General features: G+C 45.9%; 1 protein-coding gene across 2 annotated transcripts in view; it reads right to left on the bottom strand.

Annotated features, from left to right (window-relative positions):
- The window catches only part of LOC112307752 (aldehyde oxidase 2), a 75,797-nt gene that overhangs the window by 48,491 nt on the left and 9,655 nt on the right, over nucleotides 1-17,651 (bottom strand). The window contains exons 6-14 of one of the 2 annotated variants that reach the window (XM_024563886.4): nucleotides 16,216-16,277; nucleotides 15,065-15,154; nucleotides 14,242-14,382; nucleotides 12,040-12,120; nucleotides 10,123-10,267; nucleotides 8,655-8,747; nucleotides 3,900-4,051; nucleotides 2,226-2,319; nucleotides 178-287 (exon numbers count right to left, since the gene is read on the bottom strand). In XM_024563886.4, coding sequence (XP_024419654.2) covers nucleotides 178-287; nucleotides 2,226-2,319; nucleotides 3,900-4,051; nucleotides 8,655-8,747; nucleotides 10,123-10,267; nucleotides 12,040-12,120; nucleotides 14,242-14,382; nucleotides 15,065-15,154; nucleotides 16,216-16,277 — 968 coding nt within the window. The remainder of the gene's footprint in view (nucleotides 1-177; nucleotides 288-2,225; nucleotides 2,320-3,899; nucleotides 4,052-8,654; nucleotides 8,748-10,122; nucleotides 10,268-12,039; nucleotides 12,121-14,241; nucleotides 14,383-15,064; nucleotides 15,155-16,215; nucleotides 16,278-17,651) is intronic. The other variant, XM_024563887.4, reaches the window with a different exon arrangement.

Below are 17,651 nucleotides of genomic sequence, written 5' to 3'. Positions count from 1 at the left end.
CTGGGGCTGCTTGCTCAAGGGTGTGGGAGGCCCCTGGAGCTGCGCCAGCATGCAGTGAACAGGAAGTTATTACTCTCGTGGCAGAGTTATTTTCCTCCTATCTGTTTTCAAAATTGTAAGATGACTCAGTGATGAAAAGGGAAAAACAACTCTCAAGAGTGACCAGGGGACTCTTACCTTTCGAGAGTGAGGGATATACACAGATTGCAAAATTTCCTCGGGCTTCAGGTCTGCCCTTGCCAACCCAGCAAGAAAATGTTCGTTGAGAGGAATCTGCCGTGTGCCTTCTGTTGAAGACAAATGACATTTCTGCACAGTGGCAACAAGGAATGTGAGATTTATTCTGCACTTTTAAATGTCAGCAGCGAAGAAGAAAAGTGCACCTTCCTCAGCACGGAGTGACGCAGAGGTCTGAGTGTGCGGGAATCAGGGCTCTCCTGCCTCTGTCACAGGGAGGGGTGGCGGGGGCTTCGTGACATTTACTCTCATCAGCACCGTGCTTTGTGAACCGGGTCTCCTCCTGCCTCTAGGGTCTGCGGGGCCTGTGTGGGTTTCCGTCTTTCAGCAGAGGCTGTTTAAACCTAACTCCCTCTATTCTGTGATCAAGGCAAGGGCGTAACTTATCCTGAGACAAGGTTTGTTTCTACTATTAACAGAGTTCAAGCCATTGGGTTTGCTTTTTGGTTTTGCTGCTCCTTTCGGCTCCTAGGCCAGATACCTACACCTTTAAAGGAAAGGGAAGAATGCACAAAACCTTTCAGCCCCATTGTTATCACTGAGCATTCCGAGCAGTCCCCTCTGACTTTAGAAGGTGGTGTGTGGCTCCGCAGGAGGTGCAGTGAGGCGACCACAGGACCCCCAGTTGACCTTGGCTGGCCCTCCCTGCTGCTGGTCAGCCAGCTCATGTCCTGGCCTCGCTGGAGCTGGGCTGCGCTCAGGGTGCAGGTGCTTTGGCGGAGCTGGGAGAACGGAGACCTTAAGCTGGGGCTAACCACCGGCAGCCCCATAGAAGGATATTTTCATTACCCTTACTACTCCTACTGATAGTGTAGGAGGCATCCTTCCTATCCTGACACCCCAGAGCCTGTGTTTCTTCTCTCCTGGTCTTTGGGGGTCAGCTGGGGCCATCCTGGGCCACAGGCCTGCAGGACTCGGCAACATGGCTGACGGGCTGTCTGGGGTGAGGTCCTTCTTCTCCTCCCTCCTGGGCAGACACCGTGCAAAGCTGAATGGAGACAGGAGAGCTTTTCCTCTGCTACCAAGTCTCTCCCAACATGCTTGAGTTCCCACAAATCAGGGATGGGATGGTGTTGGCCAACAAACCCCTCAGGAGGTTTACAGTGCCTGGGATAGAATTCCTGGTCATACACCCCCCGAAGTTCACACGGTCAGGCTGTGCACCCCAGTGCCTGGGCCCGTGCGGGGGTGAACAGTGGGCGGACTGAGTGGGATGGACAGCAGCAGTGGGTATGTGATGGGTTGTGTGTGAGAGGAGGGAGAACAGATGGGGAGGGGGAGTTAGAGGCCCTGGGGAGGCAGCTTAATGGACAAGAGGCAAGCACACCTGTTTGGAAATCAGAGAGGCCGGGGTTTCCATCCCTCACGCCTCTGCAGGTGACCTCGGCCGGGTGGCTGGATGGATTAGACATGTGGTGTGTAAGGTGTCCAGCACAGCTGGGCTCACAGTTAGTGCCCATTAAGGGGAGTGTCAGCACCCTTGGAGCAGCCGGAGGCAGGGCGCGAGCTGAGCACTTCCAGGGAGACCAGGGTATTATAGCGTGGAGCAGTGCCAAGGGAACATCCCTCTCAGCCATTATGTGAAATTAATCATTGCCTTCCTCCTGCCCCCAGAGGGCCCAGGTATCTGCAGTGTGTCCTCACCAGAATTGTGGCTTTTCACACAGCAACTGGGGGCAGAGGTCTGGGTACAGGAAAAGGAGGGAGCCTTTGCCTCAGCCTGGTACCCCGGCCCTGGCTGACTTGTGGGCTAACTGAGTTGTGGGCAGGGGTGGGGCCTGTGTGAATGTGGAGCAGTGCCAGAAGGAAGCACCAGCCACCCCTTTGCATCATTGTGCCTCCTTCTAAGAGCCTGAGCTTCCCAGGGTGCACTGAGAGCCAGAGACAGGGCTCTGACTTAAAGAGAATCCTTAAAAAAAGACAAAAACCAAAAAACCAAAAAACCAAAAAACCTCAGGTGCTGTTCAGAGTGTTCTGAGGTAGCTTACCTTTTGCTATCAGATTGAGGGTAGCATTGCCCGCAGCCAGAATTGGATTCAGATCCGAATAGCAATGCCGACTTATGACATGCCCCCCTAAGGACTAAGAAGAGAGAGTTACAGCCTGGGTCATTCTACCCCTCAAATCCTCTGCCCCACCGGCACCTGCTCATGGTCACCCTGGGAGCGAAAGAGCCCAGGGGAGACTGGGCCTCCTCTGCAGGGGAGACTCAGTTCACATTGTCTGGGAGCTCAGTCTGTGCCGGAGGCCCCCTCCCACTGGCTACTTCGGATTGAGAGGAACTGATGCTCGCATGGCTTTTGGCGTGTTCCAGGGCCGTCAGCCTTTCCACACATCTTCACTCATCCTCACGACAGCCCAGCGAGACTGACGCCGTTTCCCCATTCTACAGAAGGAGACACTGGGCAGAGAGAAACTGTGACATTTGACCAAGGTCGTCTAGCTAGAAAGGGCCAGGAGTGGGATTCACACCCCAGCAGTGAGGCTCAGTGGCCAGTTTTGAACCGCCCCCCACTCAGCCCCCAACTTGGTCACAGCGCAGACTTTGCGTGGACCATGTTGGGGTTCTGGGCACCCACCCATACCATTTAGAGTGGGGGGTGCCTTTTCCCTCTTTTTGCAAGACTCTACTCAGATGGAGTTGAGGCTATAGCAACTCAGAACTTGGGAGGACTATGGCTGGCTGTTCAACTCAATACCCTCTTCCCTACAGTGATGGAATCCACAGTGCCCACCTGGGTTGCTGCAGTTCAGGCTGGAACATTGGTGGGAGAGGGATCCCCAGTTTCTCTGGGGGCAGCTTGATTTCAAAGTTTTTGTTTCCATTGAGCTGAAATCTGCCTCCCTGGACTCTCATCTATTGGACAGGCTTCTGCCCTTTTGATCACATGGAATAAATTGATCTGTCCTCGGGAGCCTGTAAATACTTGGAAGCAGCTCTCAGGGTCCCCCTGACTGTCCCCACCCCCATTGTTCCTCTTTCTGATGTGGTTTCCAGCCCCTCGCTCTCCTGCAACCATCTCCTTGCCGGGCTCCAGGGTGTCAGTCAGAGTTCCTGACGGGGGAGAGGGCACTTGGAAGTCACTTGAAGGGTTTTTCAAAGGAAACATGTCCCTGGTATCCGAAGGATTTCTAATACACAATCAGGGGTATGGAGGAGAGGGAGCATGTATATTTTGAAAACCTAACCATGTCTCTTCTGCTTTCTCCTGATATCAAAGATAACCAGGCCTTAAACTGTTTCCTAGATTTGAGCATTATGCTGCAGCTGTGGTCGAAACAGCCTGGCCCAGAGGAGGCTACCCTCCTTGTTTTAGGTGCTACACTTCCGTTAATGCAGCCTTAGACTAAATTAGGTTCTTTGACAGTTTTATAAAATTAGCACAACCATGAAGTCCTTTCCAGCCTATAGTGCTACTTGGCTATTCAACTGAACTTCACTCAGAATCCTCCTTTAAGTATGTTATTCAATAATGTTTGTTAGACATTAAATATTTAAGTATGTTATTCAATAATGTTTGTTAAATATCAAATATTTATCATGCCCGTCACTTTAATCTGCCGAGACCCTTTTGCACACAGATCTGCGATGCCCATGTCAGCATTTCAGGGAGACTGAGAAACACGCGCCCTGTGCCTGATGGTCCGGTGGGAGAACATACCGCCATATTCCGGGTCTGCTGGCCCGCCAGACTCTTCAGGTGCTTCAGGAGGGCCCGGTATGTCTCAGTTTTCTCCTCTGGGAGCTCAGAAACCCTCTCAGCCAAGATGTCTTTCACCTGGGCCAGACTGCAGCCCGCACCTATTGTCAATCCTGGAAAGCAGATTGTTTTTACAGATGACATGGGAGGAGGAGCTGACTTGTAATCATGGCGCCAGGGCCTTGGTGCTTGTGTAGCACAGGGGCTCTCCACCCTGGCTGCTCAGGGCATCGCCAGGAACTTGAAAGCAGCCCGGATACCCGCTTCCTAGATCAACTGAAGCAGAATCTCTGGGCCTGGGGCTTTTTCAAGGGCTCCCCAGGTGGTTCTCCTGTGCAGCCAGGGTTAGGACCTCCGGGCTGGTCTACATTCCTGTTTGAACAAACGCAAGGGAGTAGAAGCTAGAGGGAAGGAATGACAGTAACGACTAGCAGGTAGTAACAATGAGGGCTTTCCGTGACTTCCTCCTGACTGACCACACTGAAGCTGTGTGACGATGTTTTCTAATTAAGGGGAATAAACCTGATGTCATTAAAATAATGGCAAAGGCCTTTCAATTGCCTAGGTCATTGTCTAAAATCAGTAATGCTTTGAGTGCTGATATGCACCCTACAGGCAGCTACTCTTGATGCTCAAAATCTTCAACCATCAGTTGTATGAGGGACCCTGGCCAACTGAAATGAGCACAGCCTGTGCTAGGAGCTGCCACAGGGATTACGTTGGGTGTTGCTGGGTGTGGGGAAATTGGGGGTGGGTCCCCCTGGAGGAGCCAGGGAAGCAGCACCAATGGGAAGGCTTCCAGGAAGTTTGGAGTGATGCTATTTCCTAGCTGGCAAGGAAGTAATTCAAAATTTTAACAATCACTGCAGCCATACTTGTGATTATCATCAGGATATTAGCCCTGGCTTTGGGGTGTCTCTAATGCACAGATGTAAAGTGTTTAGATCAACTTCGGAAGGGAAGAGGCCACCCAAACCTTTGCTAGATGACTCAGTCATTTAAAGTCAATCCTTCACCCACTGTCTGGTTCGGAATGTTTCCTTGTATTCCTGGTTTGCTCTGAATTTGCTCATCTACAATAAGTGGGTGTTGAATTTTTATTAAGTGTTTTTTCCACCTATTTAGGTGATCTCATGATTTTTTCTTTTACTATGATAATGTGATAAACTAAATGATTTCCTAATGTAATATCTCTCTTCCATTCCTGATATAAAGTCTACTTGGTCATTAAAAAAAAAAAATCAATCCTTCACTTCTCTGGGGTTTGCAGGATGAATCACTAACAGGTAGAGACTGATTTCATCACTTCCAAGGGCTGGGTTCTGACACCAGATTGCAGGCTGGACTTTGATTTTTCTCTTGCAGATTAATCTTTGAAAATATTTCACTTTCCCCACATAGCTTTATTTTGAATCAACATTAAAAATGGTCTGACATAATACTTCTCTCACCTCTGCCAACGTAAGTGCACAACACCTGTGGCTTTAATAATCTGAGCTAACCTAACTGATTACGGAAACCACTAGCTGCTTATTATCCGTATGCTGAGCAAATCTTGCAGAAACCGAACTGCTCCTCCTCCCTGGAATGTCTCCGCCGAGGGTCCTCACCTTTTTCTGTTTCAGTGTCTCACGAAAAGTACTCCATAAACCGGGATCCCCTCCCAGACCCCTCAGCTAAGGTCTGTTGCTTCCTGTCATTGGAGCTTGGTCTTCAACTTCTGCAAAAATCCTGACCTTATCTTCCCCCACAGGAAAGCTGGGAAGACTGAGATTGCTTCATACTATTCTTCCTTCCCAGAATCTTATTAGTAGGGAAGAAACCAGAAACAAAGACTGTTATCATATGTTTAGGTTGGAAGCATCACACAGGCCAGCAGGACCATCTCTTATTTGACCTACGTAGAAAAGGGCAGTTCAGCCCTGTGGGAGAGAGAGCACACTGCCGGCTGTTGCCTGAGTCCCCACAAGCACAGATTTCAAACTCAGGTGAAGCCCAGCCAATCCACTGCGGCTTCTGTTTGGCCATTTCCATTGCTCACACTACCCCCTCACTTTGGGCTAGGCACGACACCGCTATACTGAGAAAATTCTCTTTACTGTAATTCCATTTGTGTTTTATTCCATCTTTGGTCACAACATGTAGTTTGTGTTTCAGAGCAGGTGAAATGAGCTTTAACTTGGTGGGATTCTCAGAATGTGGGTTTTGTTTCAACTCCATGCTTCTCAGAGTTCATGGGTCTATGAGATAAAGATGCAGAGATTTTCTGGAGCACTTGCTATATTACACATACAATACTAACCTTACTACATTTTGAGGGAAAATGTATAGTGATCTAAACGTGCAGGTGACATAGATTAACATGCAAAACTTAAACATATGCCACTGAAGAAATATATTTTCGGGGTGGGGGTGCTGGTGGGGTGGGGGTTACCTCCGGCTCCAGAGGACACTCAGTGAGTGTCCCTTTCTACTCTGGGCCTCAGGAAGTTTGAGAATCCTGGGAAACATCCCTGGGAGCCACTAGAGGGCACTCACACTTTAATTTTGAGAAGCTCTGAGGCAGACAAAGGTTTTTTTCCCCCTCAGATTTCAGAATCTGGTCCTACTTTGCCTGCAGAAAGCTAACTGAACGGTCTCTTTGGGGTGGGCTTTGGGGAAGGAGAATGGCAGTACCAAAAGATCTCTGAGTGGGATGTAGGAGAGGTGTGGCTTGGTGACCTGGCCCTCAGCCAGAGGAGGATTGTGAATTGTGCCCTAAAGAATGCTCTCAGGGGCAGGTGTAGGGGGCTCAGTGACAGGGGGGCTGCTGAAAAGTCTGTCGCCTTTTTCAACAGAGCAGCTTATTTTCACTTATTTTATTTAAGATTTATTTGAGGTCAGAGTTGTGGCGCTACAGAGGAGTTTGACACACCTGAACTAAGCAAAGAGTAGAGGGGAAGGGCTTTCCACCCGACCCTTCCGACCCTTCCCAACCTTCCGCTGACACTAGCTGTCTCAGCTTCCAATCTATCCACTTTACTATTTTCCCTTCCTCTTCTCTCTGAGGGGGGCAGGGCGGAGCGGCGCTAAAAAATTTACTGCTTTCCCTTCTATCTTCTAAATTCTTCTAGGCTGAGCTAATTACATTCACAGAGACAGATTAACAGGAGAAAACCAAGTTTTAACACATGCACATGGGGGATTCACAGACATGAAAATTCCAAAGATGGTGAGGCAACGCTGGGTAAAGAAGACATTGTGGACAGAGGAGAAAAGAGAGGGAAGGGCGTTTTCTATTTCAGAAGCGAGAATGGACAATTTATTGGTGGTTGAGGAAGAGCGGAAGACACATGGCAGGGGAATTCTTGCTAGGTGACTCAGGAAAAAAAAGGGGACCCAGGGGCTATCTAGCTGACAAGTCCCCTGTCTGAAGCCCTCTATCTGCCATACTTAATTCAAATTAGGTGAAGGCTGCATCCTAAGATCTCCTTCCTGAAGCAGGTTTTTCTGTCTGAATCTTTTGGGTAGAAATGGGGGGAGGGTCAAAATTTGCCTCTGAGTCTGGTTTCTTAATAAACAGCTTAAAATCAATATCCCCTCAAATAACTCCAGGGTAGCAAACTTTGGTTCCCTTCATCTCCTTTCTGTCAACACCAAGATTTCAGGCAAATCTAAATGCATTCCCCTCATTTTCTGAGTGGCATTCAGGTGTGCTGCCTGAATTGTCCCAAGGCTGAAGCTGGAAAGCCAGGGTGCTGAGCCAAACCAGGTAGTGCCTCTCTCCTTGCGATTGGGTAGGGTGAGGCTAGGGAAGGGCAGGCTTGCTGGTCTGCAGCAGTCTAAGTTTGGCTGATGATGGGTAGAAGCTAGGAAACTAGGATTCCTGGATGGCAAGTGATAGAGCCAAGGTGGGTCCCCTCCACTGCCTGCCACTGACCCCCACAAATACACGTGGCCTGATTTCAGTTCAGTCAACCTCCTTGTTGCCTAAGTTCAGGAAGTTACTATTTCTATGCATCCCAAATTCAAGTTCCTGACCAACTCATTCATTCGTTTTCCCATTAGGTCATTGACTGAGCTCTCACATATGTGCACAATACTCACATGCATGTACTTATATGCTAGAACCTCTGGGGGGTGTGGAAAGGAGTAAAACAAAGTTCCTTTTGTCAAAGGAAATCCATGCATCTTGAAGGCAAAGTCTTGCATGTTTCCTTCCCACTTTGTGGATGCCTGCTTGCCTGATGATATCTGCTCATGGGGGGCTCTTACGGGTGTTGTACCCCAGGCAGGTCTTTGTCCCACTTGACCTCTTGCCATTGTCCCCATGTCTGAGTGCCAGACAACATTTCTCCTACTTTCCCCCTGCAAATATCTTTGATACCTGGAACTGACCATTCAGCCAACTGATGGATAGCACCTGTTCTCGCTTGCCGTCTTCCCATCAGTGACATGGCAAATTTATTGTCTCTAGGCCACCATGGCTTTCAACAGGCAAGAATCCTGCAGGTGGCTACAAGGTCTTGGATGATATCATCTGAATATCTCATCGTCTGTGCAAAGGTTCTGATAGTAAAGTCTCATGGTGGGATGTACATCACATCAGAAAAATGATGAAGAGTTAGAGAAAGGCCAGACAAGACAAGTGTATGAGGCATTTCCAAACTATTTGTAAGTGGAAGTTTGGTGCAGGGATTGGTTCATTGATATTTTACAACAATACCAGGAACTCACCCTCACTTGTTGTAGACACAATTCTCAGCTCAGAAATCCTAGCAGGAGAGAGGAGAACTGGGTGAAAATGTCCTTGAGATTTCATTGCAGGTCCTGAAAGGTAAATATATATATTTTAGACAGAGTTAGGAAAGAGAAAATGCCTTTTTTGGCATGGGAAATTTTTCATAAAAATGTTTAGATACTGCTCTGGCTGGTGTGGCTCAGTGGATTGAGCGCCAGTCTGAGAAGCAAAGGGTTGCTGGTTTGATTCTCAGTCAGGGCACATGCCTTGGCTGCAGGCCAGGTCCCCAGTAGGGGGCGTGTGAGAGGCAACCACACATTGATGTTTTTCTCCCTCTCTTTCTCCCTCCCTTCCCCTCTCTCTCAAAATAAATAAATAAAATCTTTAAAAAGTGTTTAGATACCAATTTTAAAATCGATAATAGGTAAATAAATATAGATATGAAAGCAGTGGCTATACACCCAGCCAAGTAAATTTATAGTGCCACTTGCAGTGTATGTATTTAATTATACACCCAGTGCATGCATATAAAAACAGGAAGTAAAATGGATGAGAGGTTCTTAAAGCACTCTTGTATGTGGGCACCATGAGTCATATATTAGAATATCAGTAATAGTCAAAACTTGGAAGGCACTCCAGGTGGAAAGCACTCGGGAAGCGTTCAACAATAGAATGGAAGGGTCAGTCGTGCCGTTGTCATCCATGAAATCTAGCACAGTTACATGCAACAATGCGGGCGAATCTCAGCTCAAGAATGTCCAATGAACAAAGCAAACTGCAGAAGAATAATACCATGTCAATCTACTTATGTGAAGCTCAGAAATACATGAAACTATATAATGTATTGCTTAGGGATTCAAATATATGTAATAAAACTGTAAAAATGAAGAAGGACTGACCAGCACCACATGCAGGCTAATGAGTGCCTCCAAGAGGAAGGGAAGGGAGGGGCTGTGGTTTGGGGGACCCACAGGGCCTTCAGAGTCCCTGGTCAAGTTCTCATCCTTAGACTGGGAGTGGGGGGTAACTGGGTGTGCATCATTAATATATCCACATCTATTTTATAAAATTCTGTTATATCTACTCACTGTTTAGCAAAAACAATGTGAAAAAAGGACAAGATAAAGTAAATGATTAAAAAAAGCTCTTTAATACTTTCCCCCCACACCTTAAGGGGTTACCCTGCATACTCCTAGGGTCTTCAACTTTGGAGACCATTATAACATAATATAATGTAATGTAATATAATATATTAATGTTTGTGTTATACTTTTTATGTAATTATGTAATATGTATTATTATAGTATTAGTATGTGACCTAACAGTATATTTTATGATATATTATTTTTACTATAAAGGATGGGGTGTTATCCTTAAAAAGCTGTGTTGTAGACTGAGAGCCGGGCAGGGGAGTAAGTGCCTCTTGGCATTAACAGGACCGTGAGGACCACGGTAATCACTCACCCAGTGAGGTGTTGCCAAGGACGAGGGGGGCTTCAGGGTATTTCACTTTCAGCTCCAGGAGATCCTTGAGGGTCCCAGGGGAGATCCATGTAACCCTCTCTCCATGAAAAGTCAGGGTTCTTTTCTCTGGGTTCTCTGCCATTCTCTAAGTGCAAATGACAAGTGTGTGGGCACTGGTGCACGCCTGTCCTCCTGGGCTAAGCAAGGCCCCAGATTCATTGAGAGAGACTGCAGGAGTCCTGGGGTCTACTTGACCAAATACATACTCACTGCACCCATTGGCTAATGCCTGAATTTCCATAACTCGATATTTACTCCTTTAGCTTAAGACTTGTTTATGGGTAGCTCTTTGGAGACAAGTGACAATATGAACTGCACCTGTCACTGACATTTCAGTATAGATTAATTTAACATAATTCAGTATCGTGGCCTTAAAAATCATGATTATACTAATGCTCTTAAATTAATATATTCAGCCTGGACTTTTCCTCTAAAATCCAAAATCATTTATCTGAATGAATTCTCAATGACTACCCTTAGATGTGTAATAGGCATCTCAAATTTAATATGTTTAAAACCAAGATCCTCATATTTTACCCCCTTCTAAGCCTCCCAAAAGAATCCCCCAAGAGGAAAAACACTCCACTCCTCGGAGTCTTCTCCTTTCCTATAAATGGCTACTTTCCAGCTGCCCAAAGCCCGGAGTCGGCCTTGACTCCTCTCTCTCCCACATCCCACATCATATTCATCCGCAAGTCTTGTTGGCTCTTCTTCCGAAACCCCCTTGCTCCTCATCACCTGCACAGTGGCAGCCTGGTCCAGCACCACCATCTCCTAGGACAGCATCAGTGCCCTGACTGGGCTCCCTGCTTCTTCCCTTGCCTGTCTGCAGGCTACGTCCATCCCAACAGCCTGCATGATCTCACATCCCGTTACAATGTTGATGGAGCTAACCTGGTCTCCATCCAGCCTCCCCAGTAGCTTCTCCTCTCACACAGAGTAAAAGCCCCTAAGTTCAGTATGGTCTGCCCTCCCTCCCCTCCACCCCTGCCCCCGTCCCACCCCAGCCAGACTGGCCCCTGCTCTGTCCTTGATCAGAGGGGCATCCCTCCACCCTTCCCACACATACACTTGCTGTGTCCCACTGCCTGGCTTGCTCTTCCCCACATACCCTTGTGTCCGACTCCCTCGCTTGCTTTACGACTTTCTTCAAATGTCACCTCCTCAGAGAAGTCTTCACTCACTGGATATTTAAAATTGCAACCCTGTGCATCTTATCCCTCTTTTCTATTTTATTTTCTTCTCATTTGCTCACACTCTATATCTCTTATCTTGCGTAGTGTCTGTCTCTCCCCCCAGATCACAAACTCCTTGAGGTCTTTGTGTAGTTTTGTTCCCTGCTGTATGTTCAGTACCTAGAACAGTGCCTGGCACGTGGCTGAATGAATAAATATTTGTCAAATACCTGAATAAACACATCAGAACCCCTTCAGACTTAGTCCCTTTATAGAATGGGACCATGGATGATGAGAGGAAAGATAGAGATGCTGGTAGAGAGAAGGGTGAGGAATGGGGGTGGGGGTAGGGAGGGAGGCTGAAAGTGCCCCTTAGGGTTAATATACTGGAGTGGCCAGAAAGACCGAGTTAGAAGTTGAGCACAGCTGTATGGCTTAGGACAGTCAACAGCGACACATGCTAGATGATAATGATGAGGGTAAGGATGATGTCGTTTAACAGCCTCACTGAGGCTCTGGGGAATGTGTCCATCATCGGCCAGGCCTTGATGAGCAGAGCAGGGACAAGCACGTTAATCTGATCGAACACTTCCGCAACACAGGAAGGAAAGGGTGGTTGTAGAAACGGAGTCTATAAGCAGTGAAATTTTAACAAGCACGTAAAACACCCAATTCATCTTACCAAGAGTTCTGGGGGAAATATGAGCTCCTGGGTAGGGTCCAAGGGCTGGAACTCATCTTTCGTAAATAACTCTGTGGAAATCTGTATAAAGGGCAGAGAAGATGGCTCATCAGCACAGCTCAGCTGGAAGCAGCATCACAATTATTTACATTAATTAGGCAAAATGGACATAGTGATAACTGTCCTACTCTCCTTGTACAGGGAAATAGTTCCAACCCAATTGTTTTAAGTAAACATTTTATTGTGAGAAGTATTGATTTGCCATTAATATGATACTGAAGAAAATGGTATTCTTTGACATACTGCAAACACTCCCCGATGGAACACTAGCAGAGTCTAGGAACATTATCAGAGGTTATATAAGCTTGGAATTCGAACCTCTACCCTCTCATCTGTCAAGCCAGGCTTCAAAGCACTAAAAACTCTGAAAAGACCTGTAGCTTAAGTAAAAATGACTCTAAACATAATATGCCCATGTGTAAACCTCCCCCCACTAACTTTAATAACCATAGTTAACATTTACGGAGCGCTTATTTTCCAGGTGCTTTACATGTACTAGTAATTTATTTAATTCTCCTAACAACTATACAAAGAAAGCACATTATCATTATCATCTCCATTTTGATGATTAGAACTAAAGCACAGTGAAAAGTTGCCTGAAATGTAATCTTGTCTGAATCAAATGTTTATTCCCAGAAAACATCCCTGAAGAGGTTGGGGAAGTTGGAAGGGAGCTCGGGGAGCAGGACAGGAGGTCTCTATCAGGGGGTGGAGCATATCAGGGGGTGGAGCATGGGGCGAAATTGGGGGCAGGCAGATCTGGGTTCATTCTCAGTTCTGCCACAACCCTGACCCTTTCAATGGAAAGGTACTTAACCTTTTAAATGATTAGTGGAAACAATGCCTATTTTGAAGGGTAATGATAGGTAAAGTGGCCTGACATTTATCCAACACTCCCTATCTTTTACTCTCTCTCTCTCTCTCTCTCTCTGGGGCTTTCTCAGGATCTAGAAAGAAAACTTGCAAGTGTTCCTTGTAAAGGTTCTTAGTAGGACCCCAGATGGAGGCATGATGGGCTGGTACCTGAGTGATCAGTTTTTGTCTTAGCTGGAATTGGAAGTGTAGGCAGTACTGGGAGCAATAATGTGGTGTATCTCGAAAACCTAGAAACGAGATTGTGCCTGAGAATTAAAGTGTAAAACAAACCTAATGAGGAATTAAAAGTTCCCCTTGACAGGTGCTGGGCCAAGATGTAACAGTTGCTGAGTGGAAGATATTTTCATAGCTTAAAGAGAAGGGGGCGTCTGGGGGCAGATGTCAGGCCCACCCTGGTGGAGAGAAGGGTCTTCTAGAAGGTTACCTTAAGATAATGCAACTGCTCTGCATCCATGCTCACCAAGCAACCTTCTCAAATTGTGGTTTTCTGTGTGTTGTTTTTCTATAGGGAAGGACACGTGGCTCGGTGACCATAGATCTGCTTTATATTTGTGTTTCTCTTTATGAAGGGATATCAGGGCACATATGAGATGGGGACCAAAAAAAACCCCAGAATTACCTTCTGGAGGGTGAGCCCCTTGGAGTACAGGCTTTGCCTGCTAGGTGAGTGTTCTAGGAACCCATCTGTATCAGTGTACCAGCTGGCATTATTGTGAGAGGCTGTGTTCGGCATCAATAAATTTTTTTTTGAAGACTCTTTCTATGAGTCTGCCCATTTCATGAAGGGTGATTACAAGCTCACCTGCCCACACTGCGCTGAGTGTTCAGCAGTTTTTGACCAAAAATGGCATGACCCCCATGTCCCACTCTCCCTGTTCACTCAGTCTCACTCTGAGTGACTTTTTTTTCTTTCCCTGAATGAAAAAACTCCTCAGAGGGAAACATTTTGCTGTGGAAGAGGTGAAACAAAAAACGACAGAAACACTAAAAGGCATCAAAATAGACGAGTTCAAAAACTCTTTGCGATTGAGGGAAAAAAGTCTCCATAGGTATATTGCATCCAATGCAGAAGGTGACTGAAGTTTAAACATGTAAGAATAAATACACAATTCTTTATAAACAAATTTCGTGGTGTTTTGGGGTCCTCCCTCGTATGTTCTTTTGAGGTTAGTCAAAGTAAGTAAGGTGCTTTCTAGAGCCCAATCATCACCCAGATTGAATTTCCAAGGCCACAACATCGATGAGTTAGACTTTCAAAGTACTGACCCCTCGGAGGCATTCATTCTCTGCGAAATGGTCATGGGGCTGCAGCCCAGTGTCCTTTGTAACACCCTTCTGTTCATCGCACGCCATCTTCAGACCCAAAATACAGTGGCAGTGGGAGGCCAAGAGGGGGCCACGGTAGGTCTGAGAAGCAGAAACAGATTCAGGAGGGAGGTAAAGGCTCAGTTTCCTCTAAAGCCAACTCTGTTCCTGTGGATGTCTTCATCTACGGGGAGCCAGCTCTATTTATCCTGAGTTCCAGCTTCTCCGAATAAGTCATTTAAGAACCTGGCAATGGGTCTTATTTCGAAAACTGGTATCTCTGAGAGAGCAAAGCTGGGGACTGGAATGTTTCAGGCTAAGTTTCCCGCTGCGGGGGATGGGGGGCATGAACTCACCACGTGACTTTGGACGGGCTCCTCAGCCTTTCCGAGGCTGCAGTGCCCTTTGTGTGCAAACGGGGAGACACAGTGACAGAGGAGGGCTCTGCAGGAGTGGGCCAGGCATAGAAGCCCTTCTCCGCCGAGGGCCGGGCTCATCAGTGCTGCGGGAGGGCTTTTTTCTCTGGTCTGAGCCGGTTTTGTTCTGTTGTTTCAGGCTTCCAGAGAGCCCAGAGCAAAGTCAGAGCCTGGGCTTTGAGTCACCACTTCGGAGCCTGGGCTTTGAGTCACCACCTGAGCCACCTCCCGAACAAAAAGCGCTTTCTTCACGCAGGCACTTTGGACATTTGTTTAAGTAAAGTGGAGGATGACGAGCATGGTGTCAACACTGGGCCAGCACCCAGCAGTACTCTCAGGGAGAGAACAGAACAAATAAAGGGACTTACCTCACTATTCCTGCCACGTGAGGAAGAGTCTTCTTCTCCCTGATCCAAGCAGGATTTTCCTGTTCCTTTCTGTTGACAGCCATTTGATTCCTAGGAAGGTGACATGCCTTGAGATGAAAAACTGTAGTTTTTATAGGTCACTGGGTGTGTGCCTTGAGAGGTTAGGCAATTTAAACGAGATGACATTTTTCATCACTTTTGGTGGTTCCTTTGGAATAGGGAACATCACAAGACCTTTCTTCTTTGTTTTAAAGTAAAGTGATGTGTATAATTATAAAACTTATGACATATAACATATAGAAAATATTTAATTATAGTATAAAGCAATAATACAGAATATATTGTAGAGAAGCACAAAAGAAATAAACTATCTTACCCTATTCCACTGGCAATATTTGTACATAATAAATATTTGTACTATATTTATAATAAAATATACTTTTTATTTTTGCCTTTTTGTTCATTTGCCTATTGCTTTATTTATTTACCTATTTGTTCATTTACATTGGGAATCTTTTTTCCATGTTATTAAAACACCTTTAAAATATAATTTTGCTTATTGCATAATAATCCATCTTCTGGATATATACATGTAAATTTGCTATTGATGTATACTTAGGTTTTATCCTATATTTTATAACTATAATCACATTGTAATATACATTTCTGTTTTTTACTCATAAAACTTTGTGTACATCTCTGAATTTTTTTTTTTAGGTAAAATCCTAGTGGTAACATTAATACTAAGATGCTTTTCAGGGCAATTACTGTTTGTCCATTCTTTAGCATACATAAGACTCAACAACAATGAATGTTATCATTTATATAAGGAACTTAAATAGAAAACGGAAGGCAAAAAATTTTTAAAAGATGAAAAAAGAAAACCATTTAGGTCACCACACATTTGGGATCTGCATGGCACTCTCTGGAAATAAGTGGGCAATCAATGAAGCAGGTTTAAAGCAGGTTTCCATTTGCTGCCTCTTTTATTTCCCATTTACTCCTAACTCACTTCTTGTATCCTCTTCCTTAAATAATTTTTTCTAAGTATCCAGCAAAGAACTTCCAGATACTCCAATTCTCTGTTTCTGCCCCAAAGTCTCCAGCTGCCATCCTTGCTCTGTAAGGTGTTCCCACAGTCACCTACTCACCGTGCAGAAGGTCTTGCCAGCTTCGAGGATTGGCCGATACCCCGTGCAGCGGCATAGGTTACCTAATAAAATAAGGAGCAGGACTGTCAGTAGGCTTTATTTTTGCTGGTTTCTTTTGAAAGTTAAAATAGTCCCAGGTGTTTTTTAGAGTATTTAAATATCTGCCAGACTATTCAGTACTTTTTTTTCTCTTCTCTGAATATTACCTTTTTTACCACCTCAATTTCAGTTTTATTCTCTGTCCTAAAGAAGATGATAGTCCGTTTGGTGATTTCACTGGCATGCATCTGTTAATTGATTCGTTCACTCAACATGTATCTATTGACAACAACTATATCTCAGACACTAGGAAAGATATAGGGATCCTCAAACACAAAAAATACAGGCCATTTCTAAGGCACTACATGAGAAAAGTATCATGCCTTGGACAGTTTGTTAGCAGGCCTCCCCGGTAGCTTTTAGGTTGCTACATCAGAATTTCCTGGGGGTGTTTGTTAAATATGCTTTTGAATCAGAACATCCAGGGATGGGCCCAGGAATCTGCATTTAAGAGGTCTGTGGGTGATTCCATTGCATGGTAACGTTTGAGAACCTCAGGTTTCCAAGGATGATGGGGGTGGAGGGGGGTCAGTGTGGAATAGAATTCATTCGGGAAGCCTTCACAAGGAAGCCTGGGCTTGACGGATGAGCAAGCAATGGGTTGGTGGAGAGCAGAGGAAGGACATTCAGGATTCACAAAGCAGCTTGAGCAAAGGTGCAGAAGTGAAACCGTGCAGAGAGACTAGGAATTGCGAGGAGACTGGCCAGCAGAGAGTCATGTGGCAGAGGAGGGAGCATGAACTAGTGAGTCCAGTGGGACTTCTCTGAGTGCCTGGTGAAGGAGGGTAGGCTTGGCCACATGTGAGTGGGGAGGAGCTGTTGCAGGACTTAAGGAAGGTGGAGACTTTAGATGACTTGATCTGATTTCCTGCAATGGAGCAGAGAGAGTACAAGAAGTCCGCTAGTAGCTGGCACATTAGGAGAGTGTGCCTGATCTTAGACCTCAGTCTAAGAATTTGCGTGTCTAACACATGACTAGTTTAAAGATTATTGACCCTTGAAAATGATGTTTATTAATCCTGCAAAAGGGATATGCTTATGAACTCCTCTTTAGTAACTTAAACCCATTCCAGATTTTAAAGGATCCTGTTGATGTGTGAAGGGCTGATATGAGTTGAATCATGCCCCCTCAAAAGATATGTTGAGGTCCTAACCTCTGGAATTTGAACATGTGACCTTATTTGGAAATAGGGTCTCTGCAGATGCACCCATGTTAAATTGAGGTCATACTGGAATAGAGTGCGTCCCAACCCAGTGACTGGTGTCCTTGTAAGAAGGAAATTTGGACACGGGCACACAGGGTAGGTGGCCATGAGGAGGTGGAGACAGAGGTTGGA

This window comes from Desmodus rotundus, chromosome 2 (assembly GCF_022682495.2).
Source record: "Desmodus rotundus isolate HL8 chromosome 2, HLdesRot8A.1, whole genome shotgun sequence".
Lineage (NCBI taxonomy): Eukaryota > Metazoa > Chordata > Mammalia > Chiroptera > Phyllostomidae > Desmodus > Desmodus rotundus.
The sequence above is the reverse complement of the archived record's forward strand: the minus strand, read 5'-3'. Positions and strand labels throughout refer to the sequence as shown.